Consider the following 19,613-nt stretch of genomic DNA (forward strand, 5'->3'; position numbering starts at 1 on the left):
CCCACTCAATGAAAGCACAACACAGTCATTAGGAAAACAAGCTGTGTTCATTTTGGGAAGATTTACAACTACGCTCTCTTTTCCCCTCCTAGGAGATCCCTTATAACTCGCTGTTAACCTCCTCCTGTTCCTGTTCTTTCCTCTCCTCCCCTCCTCCGACTCCTCCCCGTTTATTCCCTGACTCCTCCCCTCCTCCGACTCCCCCCTCCCCCGACTCCTCCCCGTTTATTCCCTGACTCCTCCCCTCCTCCGATTCCTCCCGTTTATTCCCTGACTCCTCCTCTACCTGAGTCAGTGAGTCTGGGTAATGAGAGGCCCTGCCCTGACATATAAGGTGGAGAGCAATTTAGAAAAACACCCGACAGCAACCTCCAGCCTCCACCTGCACGCACATGCGCTCACTCAAAAACTAAATAAATTAAAGGAAGAGGAAGAATAGTCAGGCCTTCTACAGTGACATCTGTATAGAACAGATTTAGACTTCTTAATCATTATTGCTTTGAACAATATGGCTCATCTACTTACATAGTATTTAAATTATATTATAAATGTAATCTCAAGCTGATTTAAAGTAAAAGTAGCAATTCTAGGGTTGTATGAAAATATGTCTTTTGTGTTGTCTTTTGAAGGCAGAAGATCGCTCTGTAGCCCAGACTGTCCCTCTCTGAGACCTGCTACACACTGGTCACCATCCCCTGATCACATGCTGGCTCATCTGCTGAGGGAGAGCCAGGCCATCTCCATCGCAGGCTGTCGGGCCCAGATGTTCTTCTTCCTAGGCTTGGGTTGCAGCCACTGTTTCCTCCTTACCCTGATGGGTTATGACAGGTATGTGGCCATCTGCCATCCCCTGCGCTACTCTGTGATCATGAGGCCCACGGTTTGCCTGTGTTTGGGAGCCTTGGTTTTCTGTTCTGGTTTCTCAGTGGCCTTGATCGAGACCTGCATGATCTTCGCCTCGCCCTTCTGTGGCGCAGGCGATGTGGAGCACTTCTGTGACATTGCGCCTGTGCTGAAGAAGCTCAGCCGTGTTTCCCAACTATTTTCCTCCCTTTCCACATTCATGTCCTTGTCATTGTTGGCTCAGTGAGTTTAATTACGGCTGTTCACGTGAATGTGGGTGAAGGGTTATATGGGGGTAGGAAAGCATGGCAGTGTGCATGCAGACATGGTGCAGACCTCATTCTCCCCCCACCGCTCCCCCACCTTCGTCAGAGTGGTCTCATTTTAAAGAGGAGCTGCGTGTCTTTGTTGTAGCTGTTTGTTTGCTCTCTGGGTTTCTGTTTGCTTTGTTTCTGAGACATTGTCTTTATATAGCCAAATTAGCCTTGAACTCTTTACCCCAGCATAAAAGGCTTCAACTCACAGACATCCCTTTATACGTATCTCATGAGTACTGGGATTAAAGGTATGTGCTATCATGCCTAGCACATTTTAGGTACTTTTTAAAAAAGATTTGTTTGTTTGTTTATTATATATGAGTACACTGCTGCTGTTTTCCGACCGACCAGAAGAGGGCATCTGATCTCAGGTGGTTGTGAGCCACCATGTGGTTGCTGGGAATAGAACTCAGGACCTCTGGAAGAGCAGTCAGTGCTCTTAACCACTGAACCATCTCTCTAGCCCTCCTGTCTCCTCCTTGATTACAAGTTGTACATTTGTAACAACCACCTCCTCTCCCTCCCTCTCTCACTCCTCCTCTTCCCCTCCCCTTTCCCCTCCCCCCCCACCCCTCCCATGCTAGTTAAGGTTTCTAATGCTATGATGAAACACTGTAACTAATGCAACTTGGGGAGGAAACAGTTCATTTGGTTTACACTTCCACATTGCTATTCACTATTGGAGGACATCAGAACAGGAACTCAGGCAGGACAGGATCCTAGAAGCAGGAACTGCTGCAGAAGCCATGGAGGAGTGCTGTTTACTGGCTTTCTCCTCATGGCTTGTTCAGCCTGCTTTCTAATAGAACCCAGGACCACCAGCCAGGGATAGCATCACCCATAATGGGCTGGGCCCATTACTTTGTATTTTGATCTAAACAATCAAAAAATAAAATTAAAAATTAAAAAAAAAGAAAGAAGGAAAGAAACCAGAGTGGGAAGATGGCTCAGCAGGCCATGGACTTTCTGGAAAGATGAATGCCCACATTCAGATCCCCAGTTCCATGTAAAACCTGGGGTGGAAGGAACTCTAGCTCCACTAGACAGAAACAGGCGGATCCTGGTGCTCCCTGGCCACCAGGCTAGTACAAACTCTCAAGCCACAGTTTCAGTAAGACTCTCTGGGGGGCGGCAGGGGCTGAGGCTGATAGAGAAAGGCACATGACATGAACCCCTGGCTCCCATAGGTGCACACAGGACACTTGCTCCTGTATACACAGGTGTACACCCCTCCAGCGCATACTCAGACATGCACATATACTAAAGCACATAATATTTAAAAAAGTCCATGTTTCTGCAAATCTACCCTCCTTTAACTTTATCCACTCCTGCTGGGCAGTGCACACCTTAGATTCCAGCATTGGGGAGGCAGAGACAAGTGGATCTCTGTGAGTTCAAGGCCAGCATGGACTACAGACTAAGACACTATTGGGTTTTATGAGTTTTTTGTTTTTTTTTTTTTCCTTTTTGGTTGCTTTGTCTGTTTTTGTTTTATTTTGAGTCACTCTATTGGTTCCTTAAGGCATGTATCAACCCAAGATCCAAAAATTGGAATCACCTGATACGATGGTTACAGAACTTACAAATCACCTGGGAAGAGAACTTGTCCATATCAAGTTGACCTGAAAGCATATCTTTAGGAGGCTGTCTTAGGTCAACTGATGTGGGAAGACACAGCCTACTGTGGGTGGCATCATTCCCTAAGCAAGGGTTTCTAAACGGTGTAACACAAAGAAGCAAGTACAGATGCATTCATTTCTCTCTCGGCTCTTGACTGTGTGGTGATGTGACTAGCTGTTTTAAGTACTCATCCTGATATCCTCACAATGTTGGACTGCAGCCTGGAATTTTTAGTTAGAAAAAAAGAACCTCTCTCCCCCTAAGTTTCTTTTTTGTTAGGTATTCGCTTAAAGCAACAGAAATGAAGCTGAACACCTGAGCAAAAAGGAATCAAGGATGGACTGGCTTTGCCCCAAGAAGGGAGTTCAAGTTAGCCCTATGGAGGCAGAGGCTCAGAAACACCCACTTTAGACCTTGCACAGAAACCAGACACTTGGGTATTAACTATTCCTTTATTAGGTGGTAAGGGAACTGGGAAGGTGAGGGTTGTACAGTGCAGGACCTGGGTGGGAATTCAGCTACAATGGAATGTGACCAGGTGCCATATTATAAAAAACAGCCTAAGAACATTTCTATCAGGCAGTGAGGCTGAGCCAAGGGAGCAACAGGAAGAGGGGGCGCCACTCCCACCTTCAGCCCTGTATTTACAATTAGAAGTGGAGTGCATACAAAATACATCTCCCCTGACACGCCCACACTCGGGCTCTGGGAGGTGGGCAGGAAAGACCCCTTTCCCAGTTAGTCTACAAGTCTTATCTGGAATGCAGTGAAGTGAGGAAGGAGGAGGGGGAGGGGGAAGGAGGCTCCCAAGTGTCCCCTGACCCCAGGGGAGGGTGTGCCCAAGGCTGACTGCTTGGTACATACCAGGGCCACATACTCAGTACGCGGGACCCTAGTCATATCTGTGTACTCGGTACACAGAGTCCGGATTGGCCACACGGGCCCACAGACTCAGCCCCACGGGGGCGCTGGGGGGATTTGCAGCGGGGGAAGGGAGCAACTCCATATATATATTTTGTAAAAAATAATAATAATAATAAGTTTGTTTAAATGAATTTGTCTCTATACAAAATGTAAAAAAGAAAAAAAAAATAACTCACTCATGTCAGAGTGTGAGACAGTAAGAAGCAGGAGGGGGGTGGGAGTGAAGGCAGGGAGAGGGATCAAGAGGAGGTCCCAGACCCCTTAGAGGGCCGAGGTGGTGAGAGATCAGCCCATACCCATTATAAATAAAGGAAGACTGGGGTCACAATACAAGACAGAGGTTCAGGAAGGCTGGTACAGAGATAAAGGGTCGGGAGGAAGATTAAAAGGGAGGGAGAGAGAAGCTGGGGAGGGGTGTCTGTTCAACGCCCCTCCAAAATCCAAGAACTTAGGCCATCACCTGCCTCTTGGGGGTGACTTCTGGCTGGGACCCCAGCTGAGTCTGGGACTGAGGGAGGGAGGGAACAGATATGGGGTGTGGCTGAGCAGGCAGGGCTCCAGCTGCTGTGGCACTAGTAGCGGTTGCTGGGCTAGGCGTTGAGTCAGACCAGTCTGAGAGGGAGGGAGGGGACGGGCTGGCCCAGTGCTCTGGGGACTCAGGAGATGGGGTCAAGTAAGGATGCTCGCTGGGAACCCGCAGGAAGCGGGCCTTGGTGGGGCTGCTGTGGGTTCCTGCTGCAGGGCATTCCTCTCCATGTCCTGGAGCAGCCAGATACGGTGGGGGACGCTCATGGGGAGAAACTGGGGTTCCCGGGTTGAGCAGCTGGGGTCCCGGAGCCAGGGGCAGCAGGAATGAGGGCCCTGGAGGGGCAGGCGGAGGCAGCCGGGCCCAGTCGAGGGGAACAGCCACAGGGTTGAGCAGACCAAGGCTGACCACACAGCCTCCAGGAGGCTGGCGCCCCAGAGGACCCGCCCGATTTGCACCCAGCTGTGCTAAGGAGACCGCGGTGGCTGTGGTGGCATAAGGACCCTCCAAGGGGAAGCCTCCCGGGGAAGCAGGGGGCCCACCGAAAGGCCGAGGTGAGTCCAGCGAGTCCACTGGTGACAGTGTGACAGAGCTGTCTGCCAGGGGGCCTGGACAGGCCAGTGTCAGCTTCTTGCCCCGACCCCGAGTTCCCTGTGGCCCCAGCCCGGTCTTGCCCAGTGGCCTCCTGTTCTTCTTGGTCCCAGACTGAACCGCTTTGAGGCCGGGAAGGAAGGCCCCTGGTGGGCAGAGCAACGGCCCCAAGCCATGGGGACCGGAGGGACTGCGGGGGCCACTGGGCTGGTCCAGCAACCGCACAATATCCTGGTGCAGCCGCTCCTGGGCCACATCCCGGGGCAGCCTGTCCAAGTGATCTGTGATCTCCCGGTTGGCAAAATGATCCAGCAGCAGCTTGGCAGCCTCATAGCTGCCCTCGCGAGCAGCCAAGAACAGTGGAGTCTCCTCCTGAGGTGAGGGGACAGAACCCACAGAGGTCAGTCACTCTGGCCAACACCTAGCTTTCTAATTCTAGGGCAGCCTGAAAACTAAGAGTTGGTACCCTGGAAATAGATGGACCTGGGTTCGGATCCCAGCTCTGTTGAAGAAATAAGTTCTCCTTGCAACCATGCCCCTGTAGCAGGCACATCTGGCCAGGACTTTCTTAGGCATAAAATTTAAAGGAGCATCAAAACTTCCAGTCATCAAAATGAACTGCATGTTGATGCGATGGGTTGTAAAAGATTAAAGAGCCGGGTGCTGGGCTCTGGGGGTCATGTTTGCTCCTGCCATCCAGGAAGCAAAGCAAATGGGTCTCTGAGTTCTAGTTCCAGGCTAGCCTGGTCTACAAAGTCAGTCCTTGTCTTTTGAAAAGAGAAGGGGGAGGAGGGAGTAAGAGCGAGAACCTGAGCACTTGGAAGGCTGAGGAAGAAGATTCACCAAGAGTTTGAGGTAGAGCAACAGTAAGACCTGGTCTCAAAAAGAAAAGGAAGCAAAGACTGAGAAGACGGCACGCTTGTCACTCAGCCTGGTGACTTCAGTTCCATCCCTGGTACCCACACGGGCCCTCACAGTGCCTGTAACTGCAGCTCTAGGGGGATTCAACACCCTCCTAAGGGTACCTGCAACTTTTGTCTGCATACTTACAGGCACACACTATCTAAAAATAAGATACATCACTGAAAAAAATAGCCAGGCACGAGAGCATATACCAGCATTTAGGTAGTGGAAATATGAGAATTGTGAGTTCAAGGCCAACCTGGGGTAGGAAGCCCAAAGAAAGTCTCAAAAAGAAAGAAGGAAGGAAACAAGCTAAAAAGTTATATATATATATATATATATATATATATATATATATATATATATATATATATATATATATATATATATTATGTATATATTTCCTGTTTTGAAAAGGAAGGGTTAATGAAATGACTTTACAGGTCAAGGTGTCTGATGACCTGAGTCCAAGCAACAGGATCTAATGAGTAGAGGAAACTGACTCTCACAGTTGTCTTCTAACTTCCATACATGTAACAAATAGAAGAGACTATGGACCGGCCCTTTGGCAAGTTTTTCTCCCTAACATTTCCCTTTCCCTGAGACTCCGCTAAGTGCTTGACAAATGAGGAGGCTTGATGAAGCTCAGCTAAAGTGCATGGATGCTCTCACAGGCTTCAGGCCAGAATCCCCAAAAGGCTTATCCCTGCTGTGTCACATGCAGGGGCTGTACCACCACTGGCCCCCAGGGCTCACCTTGCTGTCCTGCATGTCTTTGTTGGCTCCATTTTTAAGCAGAGCCAAGGCAGCCTCGACGTTGTTGACGGCTGCAGCCCAGTGTAAGGCCGATTTCCCTGTAAGGAGATAAACGTCAGTCAGGCTCATGTCGGGTTCTCCATTGCAGAACAGGCAAACGTGTGCAGAAATGACCTGGCAGGGCCTGGAGAGGTGGCTCAGTGGTTAAGAGCACTGACTGCTCTGCCTGAGTTCAATTCCCAGTAATGCCCTCTTCTGGTGCGCCTTAAGAAAGTCTCAAGAAGTTAAACTCTGGAGAATCAAACAATCCTATTAAAAAATGGGGTACAGAACTAAACAAAGAACTCTCAACTGAGGAATATAGGAATATCGAATGGCTGAGAACATACCTAAAGAAATGCTCAACATCCCTATTCATCAGGGAAATGCAAATCAAAACAACCCTGAGATTCCACCTCACACCGGTCAGAATGGCTACGATCAAAAACTCAGGTGACAGCAGATGCTGGCGAGGATGTGGAGAAAGAGGAACACTTCTCCACTATTAGTGGGACTGTAAACTGGTACAACCTCTCTGTAAATCAATCTGGAAGTTCCTCAGAAAATTGGACATAGTACTACCTGAGGACCCAGCTATACCACTCCTGGACATATATCTAAAAGAAGCTCCAACATATAACAAGGACACATGTACAACCATGTTCATAGCAGCCTTATTTATAATAGCCAGAAGCTGGAAAGAACCCAGATGTCCTTCAACAGAGGAATGAATACAGAAACTGTGGTACATTTACACAATGGATTACTACTCAGCTAACAAAAACAATGACTTCATGAAAATTCCTAGGCAAATGGATGGAAGTTGAAGCTATCATCCTGAGTGAGGTAACCCAGTCACAAAAGAGCATTCATGGTATGTACTCACTTATAAGTGGATACTAGCCCAAAGAGCTCGGAATACCCAAGAAACCATCCACAAAACTTATGAAGCTAAAAGAGAAGGAAGGCCAGAAAGTGGATGCCTCAGTCTTTCTTAGAAGAAAGAACAAAATGTTTGTGGGAGGAAATAAAGGTACAAATAGAGGAGTAGGAATCAGAGAAAAGATCATTCAGAGACTGCTTCGCCTGGGGATACACCCCATATGCGCCCAATAAACCCAAGCACTATTGCTGATGCTAAGTAGTGCTTACTGGCAGGAACCTGACATGGATGCCTCCTCAGAGGCTCTGCCAGAGCCATAGTGATACAGAGGAGGATAATAACAATAAGACTGAACATGAGGACCTCAATGAAGGAGCTAGAGAAAGGACGGAAGAAGCTGAAAAGGTCTGCAACCTCATGGGAAGAACAAAATTATCAACTAACCTTCAGTAGATGAATGGATACAAAAATTGTGGTATATTTACACAATGGAGTACGTACTCAGCTACTAGAAACAATGACTTTATGAAATTCCTAGGAAAATGGATGCATCTAGAGACTATCATCCTGAGTAAGTTAACCCAATCACAAAGAACAGACATAATATGCAGTCACTGATAATTGGATACTAACCCCAGAAAGATCTGAATACCCCAGAAACAACTTACAGACTATATGAAGCTCAAAAAAAGAAAGGCCAAAAAGTGGAAGCCTCAGTCCTTCTTAGAAAAAAAATAACAACAACAAGTGTATAGCACCCTCTCAGAGTGGGGTGCACCTAGACCTTAAATCACTATTAACTCAAGAGCTAAGAAGATAGCCTTGTGGCAATTTTTGGTATTTAAAAATCATTATGCTTAATCTATACACACCAAGAAAACTTTGACTATTTCCATGTTATGTTTTGTTTTACCTGTACTTTATGCTTATGGTAACTAGTAAGATTTCAATGCATACTATCAAACCTTTAAAAAAATCAAATACTGGCAAAAATATATTCATATAGTTTTATGCCAAAGTGCTTTTAAAAATCTGTACATGTATTTCTCTTTTTAAAAAAAAATAAAGTTGTAAGAAAAAAAAAAAAAAACTCAAAAATCATCAACTAACCAAAACCACCGCAGCTCCCAGTGACTAAAACACCAACCAATGAGTTTGCATGGAAAGACCCATGGCCCAGGTGCATATGCAGCAGAGGATGGCATTTTCTGACATCAAAGGGAGGAGAGGCCTTTGGTCCAGTGAAGGCTTGTTTTCCCCAGAGTAGGGGAATGCCAAGGTGCTGAGGTGGGAGAGGGTGGTTGGGAGAGGGAGCACCTTCATAGAGGCAATGGGAAGGGGAGAAGGGATGGGACTGTGGGAAAGGGATAACATCTGAAATGTAAATGCAGAGAATTTCCAATAAAAAAAAATTGGAGGGGGGGGCTGGAGAGATGGCTCAACAGTTAGGAGCCCTGTCTGCTCTTTTCCAGAGGTTCTGAGTTCAATTCCCAGCAACCACATGGTGGCTCACAACCATCTGTAATGGGATCTGATGCTCTCTTCTGGTGTGTCTGAAGACAGCTACAGTGTACTCACATAAAATAAATAAATATTAAATATTTTTAATTGGTGGTAAAAAGCAACAATGTATATTATATATAAAATAAATAAATCTGAAAGAATGAGAGGGAAGGAGGGAGAAAAGGAGGGAGGGAGGAAGAAGAGAAAGAAAGGAAAAGAAAAATGGGCTGACAGCAGGAAGGACATTTGCAGGCATGCCCTGAGTATCTGAGCCCTTTCGGTTAGGTCTGAGTGTGTGCAGATCTATAGCGTTCCTCTGGCCAAGGCGTGCCTTCTGCATGAGTGTGCATGTGGAACTGACTCAAAACAAGCAAAGGTGCTCACTGTATATACCTGAAGACCTGCGTGGCCCCAAAACCCACATAAGAGGGAATTCTAGTAATAACAACAAAATAAACAACCCATCACTAAAACGGAAACTCTTATTCTTCCAAGCATACCTTCAAGGAAATCCCATGTATAACAGACACATGGTATGGTGCGTGCCAGCCGGCTCACTTGCAGGTTCATCCCTAGCTAACTTTCCTGTCTAGGTCAGGATCACATGCTGCCCATAGTAGGCTGAGCCCTCTTCTATCAGTTAACAATCGAGACGATGTCACATGGATCTGAGCGATCCCCCAAGTAAATCGCACTTCTCAGAGACTCTAGACTATGTCAAGTTGACAGTCGACACTAACTAGGACTATGTCCCAGAATTTTTATTCGTAATAGCTTTTGTTGTATATATACAAGACAAATATTTTTGTTGCCTTGATTTACAATCAATTAATCAATATTTGCAACGTCTTCATCACTTTAGTCATCCATCGTTAGCCTGTCCCTGTCCCCCCCAGCCTTAGGTGATTGTCCATCTTTCTGTCTTTGTACTGCCTGTTCCGGGCGGGCTTTTTCTTTTAAGATTTTTTAAATTATGTGTATGTGTGTGTTTGCACAGGGGAGGTGCATGTGAGTGCAGTTATCTGCAGAGTCCAGAAGAGGGCACCAGACTCACTGGAACTCCAGTTACAGGTGGTTGTGAGGTGCCCAACTTAGGGGGTAAGAACTTCAGTCAGGTCCTTTATAAGAACAGCATGTGCTTTAACTGCTAATTACTAATTGTTGTTGTTGTTGTTTAAGACAAGATCTCTGGGGCTGGAGCAATAGCTCAGTGGTTAAGAGCACTGGCTGCTCTGCCAGAGGCCCTGAGTTCAATTCCCAGCAACGGCATGGTGGCTCCCAACCATCTGTAATGGGATCCGATGGCCTCTTCTGGTGATGAAGTTGAGAGCCAAGGATACTGCAAACATTTGTGAGTGTCTTAGAGTGTCTACAGCTATGTGAGGTCTTTGGCTACAAGGACAATTTGACAAGCCGGCCACTACCAGGCAGCTGCCCCACAGATCATCACATACAAGTTCACCCCACTGTCTAGCAGGTCACAGGGGAGTCCACGTCTCTAACAAAGCAGCTAGACAGGCTCAGGGAGCTGCACACTAAGAAGCAAGCTGCAGTGTTCGGCTAGTGTGAGCAAAGCATTAGCTTTTCTCCCCAGTTGATGAGGAAGTGTCCGGGCAGGAGAGGGTCTCAGGTGAGGCACGAAGGAAGGAGGAGGTGCCAGAGCAAACCTACAATGGCAGGGGATGGGCCACATGGCTGGGAAGTAGTCTAAGGCCAGCAAGGTCGGGTCAGAAGAGCTGAGTGTCTGCCCAGCTATAGGGCCTGAGCTTTTAATAAATATAAAAGTGTCTGTGTCATTGTGCAAGAACAAGGAAGGGCATAGAAAAGCCCCATACTTTTATACTATCCTCCTCACAGAATGGGGGGGGGGGATTGCCAGCTATTTATCTAACAAAGGATCAATAATCAGAATATATAAAGAACTTAAAATATTAAATGCCTAAAGAACAAATAACACACAAAAGAAACCAATTAGCTTGACAGTGTTCATCCCAGCACTTCGGAGTCAGAGGAAAGTGGGTCTCTGTAGGTTTGAGATCGACCTGGCTTACATAGCAAGCCCCAGGCCACTGAGGACTACACAGTGAGACCTTGTGTCAAACAACAAAAAACAAAAAACAAGAAAAAAAAACCTTTATCATGCAATTTTAGCCATAAAGAAAACTTACAAAATACAAAAAATGAAAAAAAGTGCATAAATACAAACCAAACTATTCTGAGATGCCCAGATGGTGGTGGCGCATCTTTACCCCAGCACTTGGGAGGTAGAGACTTGCAGAGGGTGGTTATCTCTGATTTCAAAGCCAGCCTGGTCTACAAAGTGAGTTCTAGGATAGTCAGGGCCACACAGAGAAACCCTGTCTCAAAATAAAGCAAAACAAAACAAGCAAACAAAACCTATACCGAGATGCTACCAGAATGGCTTTAATCACAAAAACAGCCAAAACAGGGAAAGAGAAAGAAAACAAATCCTAGAGAAAGGGGTCCTTGTGCACTGCTGATGTTAGAGTAACTAGTATAGCAGTTACTAGTTAGAGATATACTAGTTAGTATAGAGAATGCTGTGGAGGGTCCTCACAAAAGTAAGTGTAGAACTACCGTAGGTGCAGATACAGCACTCCTGTGCCCCTGGGTCTATACTTGAGGAATCTGAGTCAGTATACAATAAGCAACATCTCAGCAGCCATGGCAACTGCAGCATCCACATCGCTGTTCACAGCAGCCACACTATGGAGTCGGTCTAGGCGTCAGTGCATACTTTGTACAACGGAGTGTTACGCAGCCTAGGTGCCCATCAATACTGCACACAATGGAACGCTACTCAGCCAAAACAAAGAAAGAAATTGAGCTGAATATGGTGACAAATGCCTAATTTGGGAAACAGGCAGGAGGATCCAGATTTCAAGAGTGTTGGTTACATAGTGAGTTGGGGGCAAGCCTAGCTTGCATGAGATCCTGTCTCTAAAGTGGGGGGAGTCAAATTAAACAATCTTCCAGAAATTGATAGAACTGGAGAGCATCACGTTAAGTGAAATATGTCAGACTCCAAGACAAGCTCTTCAGATTTGATCAAGAAACTTAGTATTTGGACTATAGACAGAAGCACAGGAGGAAGGGCAGGAAGGGGAGGAAGAGGAGGAAGGGGAGGAAGGGGAGGAAGGGCAGGAAGGGGAGGAAAGGGAGGAAGGGGAGGAAGGGGAGGAAGAGAAGGAAGAGGAGGAAGGGGAGGAAGGGCAGGAAGGGTAGGAATGGGAGGAAGGGGAGGAAGGGGAGGAAGAGCAGGAAGGGGAAGAAGGGCAGAAAGGGGAGGAAGGAGAGAAAGAGGAAGAAGGGGAGGAAGGGCAGGAAGAGCAGGAAGGGGAGGAAGGGCAGGAAGGGGAGGAAGAGGAGGAAGGGGAGTATCACATGTGAAAGTAGGGGTAGACTTATGGAAGGAGGGCATGGGGTCAAGGTGATGGGGGAGGGAAAAGGAAGGGAGGGAAGAAGAAGGAGAAGAAAAAAGTATTATTGGGGAGTTTACATCTTTTCTGAACTAGAGACACCTTATGGGTCCTGTCCCATCTGTGTGGGGACTCTACTGTGCATACCTAACCATATACTTGCTGTCAACATATGTGTGAGCTTACACTGAGAGGGCAGCAGTACCACTGGCCCTACCCAGCACTTACCAAGCTCATCCACTGCATTGACATCAGCGTGGCTGGCAATGAGCTCTTCCACCATACCCTCCACGGCCAGGCGGGCTGCCAGGATCAGTGCAGTAGAGCCATCTGCCATTCGGGCATCCAAGTCAGTGGAGCGGTTCCTGATGAGAATCTACCGACAGCAACAGAAGCCATGGCAAAACATGCCAAGGAGGAGGTGTTACCGCAGGAAGGATGTAAAGCATCCTTCGGGCCCCAAACACCACAGCTTTGGAACCCATGGGCTACAGATATTTCCTGACTTAAAATGAGGTGATATTCCTGCTAAGCACATTGTAAATTAAAAATTTGCTCATTAGAAATGGATTTAAATAACAGTATGATGTGGAAGGCCAGGGAGATGGCTCAGGGGACAAGCACCTGACTTCAGAGCCCAAAGTCCATGTAAAAAGCCAGACTTGGCCATGTGTGCCTGTAACCCCAGGGCCGTGTGGGAGAAGACAAGAGGATCACCAGCTTAACTCCAGGCTCACTCATGGGCTCTGTCTCCAAAGCTTAGGAGGAGCACAATAGAGCAGAACATCCAACAGCCTCCTCTGGCTTCTGCAAGCAGGATGATGGGCGAGTGCACACACACACACACACACACACACACACACACACACACAAACAAACAAAACCACAAAATGGAAATAAAAAGTAATGTCATAATAAAAGACATTACTATAGACTAAAACTAAGAAAGATGATGGGTCTTTGTTATTGTTGCCAAGAGAGAGTCTTACTATGTAGCTCTAGTTGTCCTGGAATTCACAGTGTAGGTTAGCCTTGAGCTCACAGATCCACCTGCCTCTGCCTCCTGGTTGCCTGAATTAAAAACATGTACCACCATACCCAGGCTAAAACAATGTCTTAACAACCCTAACCAGCTAAACCCAGAGTGTAGGTACCCAGCCATCTTAAAAATGTCAAGAACAGGGGACTGAAGAGATGGCTCAGCAGTTAAGAGCACTGACTGCTCTTCCAGAGGCCTTGAGTTCAATTCCCAGCAACCACATGGTGGCTCACAACCATCTGTAATGGGGTCTGATGCCCTCTTCTGGTCAGTCGGAAAACAGCAGCAGTGTACTTATATGTAATAAATATTTTTTTTTTAAATCTATCTGGTGTTAGTGGTGCACACCTTTAATTCCAGCACTCCGGAGGCAGAGGCAAGTGGATCTCTGAGTTCGAGGCCAGCCTGGTCTACAGAGTGAGTTTCAGGATGGCCAGAGCTACACAGAGAAACCCTGTCCTAAAAAAGAAAAAAATCTAGGTGAGACACTACCTATTCCTGACAGGTTATGTGTCCCAGATATTCCTATTTCCAAATGACAAAGGCTTTGCAAGACAGACCAGGCTCAAATCTAGGTGTGTCTGATCCCCACCCAGAAGTCTGAAGAGACAAGCCTGTCTCACCTGGAAGACACCTTGGGCATCAGCTGTCACTGCGGTGTGCAGAGGGGTGCGACCGGAATGATCCTGGGCGTTGGTGTCTGCGCCAGCATCCAGCAGGCGCTTGGCTGCATCCGCTCGAGCATAGCGGGCAGCTAAATGCAGGGCGGTCTCGCCAGTGCGGTCAGTTCGTGCCCCAAGCTGGGCCCCTTGGCAGATCAGATCTGATATAATGCTGGCTGACGTGTCATCTGCCTCATCCTCCTCAGCAGGCATCGGCTCCAGGGCTCCCCCACAGAAGGAGGCCAGCATAAGTGGGGTGAAGCCATCTGCAGGAACCAGTAGTGTGTCACAGGCATAGGGGTCTTCTTGGGGCAAATGTCAGGGGCACTGTAGTAAATGTGACTGGAGCGCACAGCACCACAAGACAGAGGTACATTCTCCCAACTGCAAAGCCACCCCACAAAGATTACGTGATTCATTGCAAAAGCGATCAGGAAGCAGAGCACTTAGAACAAAGGGAAGGGTACACCTTTCCCCTAGTTTTCCTTCTCACACATTCCCGAGTAGCAAGCCTAATTAGACAGACAGGGACTGGTTTATCTGCACATTATAGGCCCTAGCCACATCGACTGGTCAAAGTAATAAGTATGCGTGGGGTTCTAGTCCACCCTATCAGAATTATTCTGAGACTTTTCTGACAAGCTGTCTAGCTGAAGCTAAGGAGGCTAGGGTGGGGTTGAGCGTCCAGGATCCAGGTGGACAAAGGAACTGGGGAAAACCAGACATTGTGAATGTGATCCCTGGGGCCCAGACCAAGATAGTTTGAGATAACCAACTCCAGTAAGGTGTCTGTCTTCTGACTTCCAAGGGCACTAATGCACACACAGAGATGTGATTTTTAAATAAATCCCAGCTGAATGTGGTGGCATACACATTTGATTCCAGCACTCGGGGTGGGAGGCCAGGGGGATTTCTGTGACTTCACAACCCGATCTACAAAATGAGTTCCAGGATAGCCAGAGCTATATAGTGAAACCGTGTATAAAAGAACAACAAAGAAGAGGAGGAAGGAGGAGGAGGAGGAGCTGGGCAGAAGTGGTGCTGGAACAAGCCTTTAATACAGTACTCTGGAGGCTGAAATAAGCAGATCTCTGTGAGTTTGAAGCCAGCCTAGTCTACAGAGTAAGTTCCAGGATAGTCAGAGCTATACAGAGAAACCCTGACTCAGGAGAAAAAAGAAAAGAAAAGGAAGAAGAGAAAGAGGAGAGAGGGAAGAAAGGAGGGAGGGAGGAAAGGAGAGAAGGAAGGAAGGAAGGAAGGGAGGAAGGAAGGAAGAAAGGAAGGAAGGAAGGAAGGAAGGAAGGAAGGAAAGAGAGAGAGAGAGAGAAAGAAAGAAAGAAAGAAAGAAAGAAAGAAAGAAAGAAAGAAAGAAAGAAAGCAGAAAGAAAAAGCTGGGGGTAGGGGAGCAAACACCTTTAATCCCAGCACTCAAGAGGCAGAAATAAGTGAATCTCTGAGTTTGAAGCCAGCTTGGTCTACAGAGTTAGTGAGTTCCAGGACAGAGAACCCTGTCTTGAAAAACAAAAAGAAAAAAGAAAAAGAAAGAAAAGACAGAAATCTCTCATAAAAGAAAAAGCCCAGGATCCAAATATCCTCAAGGTTTTTCGTGGTGTGCTGGCTTATGCTGTCTTACTTCACATGGTGTTCTAATCACTTACAACCTAATTAACACACACACCAGACACAGGAGCCCAGACACTCCCAGAATCCCCACATGTAGTCCAGCAGGGAGACCAGTGAAGACACTCACCAGGCCCACGTACGTTGACATCCATACCATCAGCATCTGCGTCTCCCTGAGGTGGAGTCAGTGCCATGGCCGGTGCCACACGGATATCAGCAGCAACCAGGTGGTGTTGGGTCCACTGGCGACAATCCACAGGCTCCTCAGCCCCCATGCCTGGCTCCTCTACCTGGAGGGACACAGATACAGGCTCTCATCTCCCATTGGGTGGGCATTCCCACAGGTGTTGATAAAGCTGTATCCAGGTGTAGGAGACCAAGGACAGCCTGCTGTCTCAAAAAAAACAAAGTGAAGTTGGGACAGGTAAATGTACTTCCAGGTTAAATGTGGCTCTCCACACATTGTCAAGGTACACATGCCACACAGACCAAAATGTGCAGATATACACAAAAATATTTAGCCAGGAGTTGGTTCTCTCCACCTCAGCAGACTACCAGTGTACCACAGGACACCTGGCTTTCTTTTCTTTACTGACTGAGCCATCTGAAGCAGGAAAGCACAGCCCAAATGGGTGTGGCTCCTAAAGTTGGGTGGATGGAACCCTAGACCAGCTGGGGACATTTTCAGGCTGGGCCTGCTGGACAAAGCAGAAAAACAATCAGTCTGTGGGAGAGAGTGTTCCTTCCGGGGCAGTGGTTCTCACCCTTCCTAATGCTGCAACCCTTTAATATATAGTTCCTCATGGTGTGATGACCCAACTCTAAAATTATTTTCCTTCATAACTGCGATTTTGCTACTGTTACGAATAATAATGTAAAAATCGGTGGTTTTCAATGGTCTTAGGTAACCCCTGTGAAAGGGTCGTTCAACACCCCCCACAAAAGGGTTTACAACCCACAAGTCAAGAACTGCTGCTCTAGGGTGACCCTAGGTAGACCTGGGAGCAGGAATCTGTGTGAGGAAGAACCAGAAGGAGAAGGGGAACTCCCATCCACACAGGGAACCCATAGCAAATCTCTGTTCCTCCTAACACGGTAACAGAGCCACATTAAGAAAATGAGGTCACACAGATGCAGTAATTTTCTGGAGCTTTGGCAATAATGAGACTAGAGACCGCCCCGGACTCCCCAGCTGCCCAGGTTCCCAACTTGGAACCCTGAAGGGAAGAGTCAGAGAAGCAGGCAATACCTTCAGTCTCTTGGCCTCCGGACATTCTGAGTCATTCCAGTCTGTGGCCACCTCCCCCATCAGACTCTCACCCTTGGCCATGTTCCTTGGGGAAAACAGGAAGAAAAAGGCGTGAGAAAGCACACTACAGACATCTGGCCAGAGTCTTAAGATGAGCTCAGAGTCAGGAGTGGCCCACACAATGGAACGTGGACGGATGAGGACAGGTGACACAAACTGCAGGGGACAGAGGAAGTTATCATGACGAGGAGTCAGGAGTCACGGTGTCATAGGGAAGGGTAAGATCAGAATGTGGTTATAGGTATTGAGGGCTTGGGACTGAGGATCACAGGGGAATTAACACAGGACTGGGAGGAAACAGGGGTCTGAGGTGAGGTCAAAGGTACAGGCGGGTTGAAGCCAGAGGTGATTCGGGAATGGTCAAGAATACAGTCCTCCTGGTCAGGGACAGGTTGAAATGGCAAAAGTCTTGAGATCAGCAGTCATGTGGGAATGAATCGGGATGAATTTTGTGAATCTAGTTCAGGATGGGGTCAGAGGGAGATAGGAAATTGATAGGAATAGAAAATCAAGTCAAGGGTCAGGGGTCAGGGGCAATCCTCAGGGATCATGGGTTCATAGGTCAAGAGGATTAACACTGAAGCCTGAGATGCAATCTGTAGTTAAAGTTAGGTTGGGGTCAAAGTTGGAATATGACCAAGGTGGGTATGATCCGGAGCTTGCAAGGGCCCCGTAGTCGGGGATACGGAGCAGAAGCGGTCCTTACTTCATGCCCAGTGCATCTTGACCCACAGGCTCCCTCCGGCCCTTGTGGCCAGCAGCTATGTCCTTGTGTAATGCAAAACCCTCAGGGAACCAGAGGGTGCTGTGTTCTCGCTTGCGTCTGGCGACCATGACACCCAGGACGAAGATGACCAGTAGAAAGACGGCCCCTGCCACCAGCAGTGGCAGCAGTGGTACGCTCTGCTCTGGAGGTTCCAGGGGCTCTCCTGCAGGATGGAAGCAGCAGAGGAGCATTCAGCCAAGGGCAGGGCAAGCAAGTGGGATATCAGTCACGCGCAGTGCTCAGCCGTAACACGGCTGAAGCCATGGAGCGGGGCTACAGGTAAGGCTTGTGTTAAGTGGCTCTTACCCATAGGGCAGGCTTCAGCCATGCTATAGGTCTCAACCACTCTCTGGGGCTACGTGCTCTAATGCCCCCCTTCCCACATCACCTCGCACATCCCGAAGAGGGTACGGGAAGTCAAGTCGCTCCACTGCTGACAAGGCTCCCAGGTAGTCAGCTGCACTCTGGGCATCAGGGAAGCAGTGGTCATTCTCGGCTGACTGCAGACAGAGTCGATTGTCGATCTCCAGCATCACTACAGAGCTACGGGAGCAGAGCAGACGGACCCCCAACCTCAGAGAGCTACTTCCGTCTCCACTCTCCATGTCTCTGCCACAAACCCAACTCTCCTGGAGAGAAAGGTGTCTCTCCCAATAGGTCCTAACGGTCACCAGTGTCCCAAAGCTATGAATTCAATGTCTTCATTCACCCTAATGAAGTCTGTTGGTGTAGCCCTTTGCTGGGACGGGGTACCATATGACAGCTTCTCTGAGAGCTTGTTTTTCTCCTCTGTCCTTTTCTATGGTGTTGGAGATGAACACGGGGCCCTGAATGTACAAGGCAGGTACTCTACCACTGAACCACATCCCCTAATGTCCCTCAACCCTTAGGTCTCTAAGAGTCCTTAGATTCTTTCTTCATTTCCTCCTCTCCTGCTTCCTTGACTTTCCCATCTTCCCTTCCGATGACCTTTATACCCAGTTGTCCTGTCTGCATCTTCAGCCCTCAGTCATCTCCTGGGGTACCTCCCCATACCTCAAGACCCCCTAAGAATAGTGAGCTCCAAGGTAGCCCCTGCTTTTAGCCCAGAAAGGGCCCACACCCATCTTCTTGACCTCTGCCTGCATTCAATCAGAACCTACAAATCACAGTATCTCTAAAGTTCAACCGGCCTTTCCTTGTCAGGGCCCAATCCTCGGGTCCTGGTCCACCCTCAACAAAAGCCTCTTCCCACCTCAGATTCCCCCACCAGGTCACAAGTGAGCAAGTTCTACAACTTTCATGAGATGGGGAGGGGGAGAAGAGGAGGGGAGGAAAGAAAATGAGTGTGCGTGTGATAGTGTGTGCCTATAATCCTAGTACTTGGGAGGGCTAAGGCTGGAGAGCCATGAGTTCAAAGCCAACCTGGGCTAGAGACTGAATTTCAGGCCAGTGCCTATAATACACAAACAAAGCAAACAACAAGAAGAAAATAACGAACAAGCCAGAAAAATGTCTCACGGTGCAAAGCGCTTGTCCCACAGACCTAACAACCTAATGAAAGTTGTCCCCTAACCTCTACTTGTTCTCAGTGTCATGAGTGCCATGGCACTTGAGGGCTACACACATCATACACACAATAATAAATCCTTTTTTGTTGTGGTTCTTTTGCTATTATTTTTCAAGACATGGTTTCTCTGTGTAGCCGTGGCTGTCCTGGAACTGGATCCGTAGACCAGGCTAGCCTGGAACTCAAGAGATCCACCTGCCTCTGCCTCCCAAGTGCTGGGCTAAAGGTGTGAGCCAGCACTGCCCAGTGAAAATAAATGCTTTAGTAATTAAAGCTTTTTTTAAAGCCCACACATGCCTTTAAGTGCTCTAAAAACAACC

The 19,613-nt window shown here is 47.8% G+C and overlaps 1 protein-coding gene across 1 annotated transcript in view; it reads right to left on the minus strand.

Moving 5' to 3' along the window:
- Window positions 1–3,220: 3,220 nt before the first annotated feature.
- The window catches only part of NOTCH3 (notch receptor 3), a 41,797-nt gene continuing 25,404 nt past the window's right edge, over window positions 3,221–19,613 (minus strand). Inside the window, exons 26-33 of the mRNA XM_080935791.1 lie at window positions 18,133–18,287; window positions 17,685–17,907; window positions 16,919–17,003; window positions 15,797–15,959; window positions 14,008–14,312; window positions 12,574–12,721; window positions 6,481–6,578; window positions 3,221–5,193 (exon numbers count right to left, since the gene is read on the minus strand). Coding sequence (XP_080791917.1) covers window positions 4,153–5,193; window positions 6,481–6,578; window positions 12,574–12,721; window positions 14,008–14,312; window positions 15,797–15,959; window positions 16,919–17,003; window positions 17,685–17,907; window positions 18,133–18,287 — 2,218 coding nt within the window. The 3' untranslated portion in view covers window positions 3,221–4,152. The remainder of the gene's footprint in view (window positions 5,194–6,480; window positions 6,579–12,573; window positions 12,722–14,007; window positions 14,313–15,796; window positions 15,960–16,918; window positions 17,004–17,684; window positions 17,908–18,132; window positions 18,288–19,613) is intronic.

The sequence above is a fragment of the Micromys minutus genome (genome assembly GCF_963924665.1).
Source record: "Micromys minutus genome assembly, chromosome: 22".
Taxonomy (NCBI): domain Eukaryota; kingdom Metazoa; phylum Chordata; class Mammalia; order Rodentia; family Muridae; genus Micromys; species Micromys minutus.